The sequence below is a fragment of the Rhipicephalus sanguineus genome, chromosome 8 (assembly GCF_013339695.2).
Source record: "Rhipicephalus sanguineus isolate Rsan-2018 chromosome 8, BIME_Rsan_1.4, whole genome shotgun sequence".
NCBI lineage: Eukaryota > Metazoa > Arthropoda > Arachnida > Ixodida > Ixodidae > Rhipicephalus > Rhipicephalus sanguineus.
Window position 1 is genome coordinate 221,242 of NC_051183.1, and position 6,000 is coordinate 227,241.

The window sequence follows — 6,000 nt, forward strand, 5'->3', positions numbered from 1 at the left end:
CCAGGGCTTTCACGCGGATCATGTCAGTTGAGACGGCGTAGCCGTCCCTTCGAGTGTCGATGACATACAAGTTCGCCTTCGAGTTCCGGGTACTTGCACTTCTTTCCGCGAAATGCCTTTCGGCTCCTGTTGGTATCAGCGAGGGCATCTTTCTGTTTCATCCAGTAATGCACGCACTTCTCATCGATGTCAAATTTGCGTCCAGCTTCTCGCTTGCCGTGCTCCTCGGCATATTCAATCACTTGCACTTTAAAGGCTGCAGTGAAAGATCTCAAGTGCCGGCCCATCGTCCCTCACCTGCGATGGCTCAAACGGGGCTCACTACTGCAGACAAAGTGACACCGACAACACCGATGTGAAGAAACACTGCCAAGCTACCCACACGATGCCAACGATGCGCCACACAAAGCAATAATGGCGCCGTCGAGGTCGGCGGAAGCGGAAAAGCTGGCAGCGCCATCTAGCTGCAATTTAACTAACTACACTTTTCTGGCAGGACTTCTTGAATTTTTTTTTCCAAATTCCCCCTCCAAAGTAGGGGTGCGGCCCTTACACGAGGGCAACCCTTACACGAGTATATACGGTATTCTTCATTTACTTCGTTATATCCGTGTTCGTTATATCGAGGTTTGAGTCTACTTCATTTTTTCCTTACTTTATATACATGTGGATGTGCAGTTGAGCTTAGACATGCCAAACTTGAAGGGTATGCGAAATAGTTCAATGTATTGATAATGTGAAACCTGTCTGAAGCTTGCCTGAATGCCTGTCTTAAGCCCATCTGAAAGCCCTGTCTAAAGCCTGTCTAAAAGCCTTTATCAAAAGCCTAAGGCCCATTCATAAAGCCTGTCTTAAAAACTCTGCGCCTATCGGAGAGTCTCTTGAGATTGCGAAAAGTGAGAATTTATTGACATTTTTTTCCTGGAGTTTCCTTGTTATAAGTTTTTAATCCCCGCCCTCTTGTGGAATGTCCGTATCAGACCAGGAGGCCTTTAATACCTGTGTCACACGGGCACTTTTGAAAGGCCATCGAGTGGACGGCCGTCAAAATGCCACAGCTCCATCGACTCGATAGAGTTGTTGCGCTGCTACACGGACGTTTTCAATGGCCGTTGAGTGGTTCAGCGTCTCTCGCAAAAACTGCATGGCGCCGTGGATCTTTATTTTCGTATTCGTGTCACCAAAAGTTAAATAATACAAATCCGCTTAAAATCACAAATGTTCCTGCTGTTTTTGTTTAAACATTTTAATACAGTGTTTATTTGTAGTTAGCAATACATATTTAATTTTTAAGTTGTTGAGCAGCGAAACTGTGGCGAGCGATACACGGCAAGACGGCACGATAAAGACAAGCACGTTGCTGATGTCGAGAGTATGTGCAGTTGCACATTTCAAGTGGCAAAAATACTTTATTAAATAATTTATAACGCCAATGCATGCTACTTTTAAAACATAATGGTGCAATTTTTTTTTCTAATCGTGCGTTCGGGCCAGGGTAAAAAAAAATAATTTAATTTTCTTACACCGTGGTTCGGGCCCACTGTGAACAAGAGGGCACATTTGTGCTGTTTCCGCTTCCCTCGTTCAATAGCCATAGAAGTTTCAACGGACGTGTGGGGTGCTCCATTGACTCAATAGACTATTGACTTGATGGCCTTTGAAATCGCCCGTGTGGCAGCTCCTGCTTGACAGTTGAGTCAATAGACCATCGGTTCAATGGCCTTCCAAACGCCCGTGTGACACGGGTATAACATTTTTGACGCAGCGTGGCAGTACTCTTCTGTGTGACAAGTGGCCACAGGAAGTATGCTTCATTGCGTGCCAGTTAGTGATGCACTTTTAGTATTCTTCACCACATTACACAGCTCCGTTGTGGGGAAGCCAACTAAGGCACAAACTCTTTGTTGAGCGCACATTCGTAATAAAATCTCTCGAGTGAGCCACCCACATTTTGAGACATCCACCTTGCTCTTGTGATTTAATGCCCTCTTTGGCAGCATCTATCATAACGGTGCCGTTTTATCGGCATGAATATTTCTGGTGATGCTGGTGGAGATGCCAAGCCATTTAAAAGTTCACTTGCAGGGGTTCAGTTCTCAATATATTGAATGTGAAGGTGAATGGGAGTCAATATCCATATAGTGCATAACTAAGCTTTTGCAAAGGATTTTCTATGGGTTGTTGCATCTGTTTAATATAGTAGATAATTCAGTATAGCCCAGTTAGACTAGATAATCATAATTTCTGTAGTGTTTCTCGGTGTTTTATTGGTTTGGTTGGTTCTGCCCATTTCGTAAATTGTATTCAAAAGTAGGCTTAGGCGAATATTCGAATGAATATTACAGTATTTGAATTCACTTCGAGACGAATTTGAATTATTCTAAATTTTGAAGTATTAGAAATGAACGAATAGACATATAAACCACATGTAACCCTTTGTAAGGGTGGTTTCACTGCAGTGCAGGGGTGCTGTACCGTGGATACACCTTTCCAGGGGAAATCCACGCTGTCGCGAGGCCCCATTCCAAGGTTAAATGAACAAATCACCCTCACATTGATTCATCATTTTTTAAGTCTAAATGCTCATTATACCTGCTTACATGCTCTAAGTATAGTAAATTTTAAAACGTAAAGTAATTTACAGGTTATCACTTGCATTCTATCTAAAGTCCAATCCTGCTACTATTCAAAGTTGCTTCCACTTCCCTTTGAACTGAAAAGAATGACATTTGCACATGCCCTGCTTCAATTTTAAAAAATATTGTGCAGGTTAGTTGGGTCATGACAAATATGCACATTTTTCTTTATAATATGTGATGTATACTATTCGATTCGAAATTATTCGGCCATATCACTATTCGGCTTCGAATTTGGTTCGTATTTAAAATTTACTATTCGCACAAGCCTATTCAAAACTCATCTACAGAGGGTCTCGGTTAGCACCCTCTTCTGCATATCCTTATTGTTGTAATTGGGCTTTGCAAAATAAATAAATGATTGATTGATTGATTGAATCAAATCAAAGAAAAGGCCTGGTGATGAAACGTTTGCTTTTGCATCTCTCTTCCCGCTGCGTTTTCAGGAAAGCACTGCGCCTCGAGGGCAAGCGCATGGATGCCCTCAAATCCGAGGTGCTGACCAAGAAGTCTGCTGTGCGTGGCACCCATGTCCGAATTCAGCGGCTGCGAGAGCAGCTGGCAACGCTGGAGCGCCTGGTGGCCGGGCACGACACGGGCATACGCAAGGCCAACCTACAGGTATGGAGGGGCCCGTTTCCTGGCCACCAAACCTGTTGGTCACTGTACACTCCATTTCACACTTCAGGCGTAACACTGTCGAAGCTGCGTAGGAAGTTCGGTCAGCAAAATGTATAACTTCCGCACATCTCGTGGTCGACATTTGTGGTTGCAAATGCTCATGCAAGCCAAGCACGAGCCTGTGCGGGAGGCATCGCGACCGGCTGCAAATGAAATAAGAAACCAAAAACAACGAAACACCAAGTGATGTGGAACAACATATTGTTAGCCATATAACGGAGTTTGTTAATTTCTAGGGTGCAAAACATCCTTCACGCATTACTCAGCCTAAAAAAGAGAAGTCACATTTGGGGTGGTAAAAATATTGAACTGTTTCTTTGTGCGAGCGCATTTACCATAAGAAGTCTCGCTAGCCTAAGCCGTGTTGCACTTGATGTTGAAACAGAGTATAGACACTTGATTATTGAAGTTCAAGTAATTTGAAATTTAGTTAGTTTAGTTGAGTTTTTTTGGAATTTGTGCTAGAACAATCATCTTCAACCCCATAAGGTGGTGATGCGCACGCTCGCTGTCGCGAGAACCGACGCAGAACTCCTCGAGGACAGGGGGGGCTTCGGCGGCCTCCTGCACGGTGCGATGTCGCATTGGCTCATCTTGAGCGTCATCATCGGAACAGTGATTCTGATCCTTTTCAAGCACTTCCGATAATATGTCATCGTCAGTCAGCGGACCAGCAACGGTAACATCATCGTCTATGGTGACGTAGTCTACGATCTGGACGCCACTAGGAAGAAGGGACTTATCTCCTGTCAAGAAACACCTGCGTTCACGTCTTTCAATATCATCACCTTTCTTTCTAGATCATTTGCTGGCTGCTGTTGCCACTTCACTTCGGTGACAGTCGCCATCACTATGAAGCACGATGACGGCGGCAACGCGCACAAGCACAGCCTGGAGAACGCAACGGTGCATGAGCTCGCACGCTACGCATGAAGTCACAATAACACAAAGAAACCAGCAGCGTAGGCATAGACACTGGATGCGCCGGCGGCTCAAGCGCTTCCGCATGGTGGTGACTAGCGCCACCTAGCCACGTCCCTCCTCTCATTTGATTATCATCATGATCATATCCTGCTGCAGTTGCTCGTTCGGTTTCGGTTTCTCCGAAACTCCGGTTCCACCGTCGGTTACGGCAAGCAGTGCTTGAACCTCCAAGCCGCCGAGATCGCACGACTCAAAGCATGGAGTCCCGACTCCGGAGTTGTCCAAGTTAACCGGTGCGCGGCTAAATCCCTGTGAAATAACGAGCATTCAACACCATGGAAGTATACATAGTTTTGCCGGGACTGTGCCGCAAGACCAAGTTAACCGAATTGCCGAGTTAACGAGATCCGGATAAACGAGGTTTTACTGTAATTGTGACATAGATGTGAAGAAAGTAAAGTGGGCGAAAAGACAACTTGCCGCTGGCAGGGACCGAACCTGCAACTTTCCGTAGGTTGAGGTTCGGTCCCTGCCAGCGGCAAGCTGTCTTTTCGCCCACTTTACTTTCTTCACATATATATTATAATTACTACAATGCACTCAAACCTCGACATAACGAACACGGATATAACGAATTATCGGTTATAACGAAGTAAGTGAAGAATAGTCTTGTCATAGTACAGTGTTACAAATAAATGTTTATAATGAATTTTTGGATATAGCGAAGTTATTTTCGTGGCAGATGTGACTTCGTTATAATGAGGTTTGAGTGTACACTTTAAACAGTACAATTAACGTCTCCTATACCTTCCTTGGCTTCATTATCTGCTGGCTTTCATTAACATTGAGCCTATGCCATGTTGCACTTGATGTATGAAACACTTGACTATTGAAGTTCAAGTAACTTGAAATTTGGTTTAGTAGTTTAGTGCAGTTCTGTTTAGTTAGTCAAGTTCAGTTTTTGTCAGTTATAAGTAAGCACATTATCGTTGCGTGTTCTTCCTTTTATCCACTCTTGTGGACGCAATTTCACGTAACACGACAGCCAAAATCAGCTCGCCCACTTTGCCATGTTGCTCCCGTTGTTCTTGCAGCTCCAGGCACTGCAGATGGCAATCGACAAACGGAAGGGCCACATTGAGAAGCTGGAAAGCCAGTGCAATCAACACGGCAAAATTGTGTACGGCGACAAGTACCAGCTCCCCGTGACACCCGAGGGCGCGGCCGCATCCACAACAAAGCGCAAGGTCTCGATCTCGTCGCTGCAACAGGTATGCCGTATCATTTGGTAGCGCATGGTGTACTGTGGCATTGTTTTAAGGGGAGACACTGCTTCAGAAATGCGTTTCATTTTTTTTTTAAAAGCATATCGTTATGAAACCTTCACAGCTTGTGTATATCTATGTGCTGATTTCAAACATGCAGTTGTTGTTCTAATACAGTATGTAATTTTGAAACTATTAAATAGTTTCTGCATTGTTAGGAGCAAGATTTATTTCTAAACTGAGATTTATAAAGAAAATCAGCATATCACAATAACCTGGAATGAATACTGTATGTAGTAAAACAAGACTGGATGTTCTAAATCCCGTTTGAACAAAAGTCATGGTACATTGAACACTTGAAAGTGAGCAGTGTCAAGCTGGGCCAAACTGGGATCAAGCTGGGAATGTTCAACGTACCATAACTTTTGTTCAAATGGGCCTAGAACATCCATCTTCATTTTACTGCACACAGTATTCATTCCAGGTTATTGTGA

General features: G+C 44.0%; 1 protein-coding gene across 1 annotated transcript in view; it reads left to right on the forward strand.

Annotated features, from left to right (window-relative positions):
* The window catches only part of LOC119402484 (zinc finger C3H1 domain-containing protein), a 60,541-nt gene that overhangs the window by 20,964 nt on the left and 33,577 nt on the right, over window positions 1-6,000 (forward strand). Inside the window, exons 7-8 of the mRNA XM_037669633.2 lie at window positions 3,083-3,257; window positions 5,336-5,519. Of these exons, the coding sequence (XP_037525561.1) occupies window positions 3,083-3,257; window positions 5,336-5,519 (359 nt within the window). The remainder of the gene's footprint in view (window positions 1-3,082; window positions 3,258-5,335; window positions 5,520-6,000) is intronic.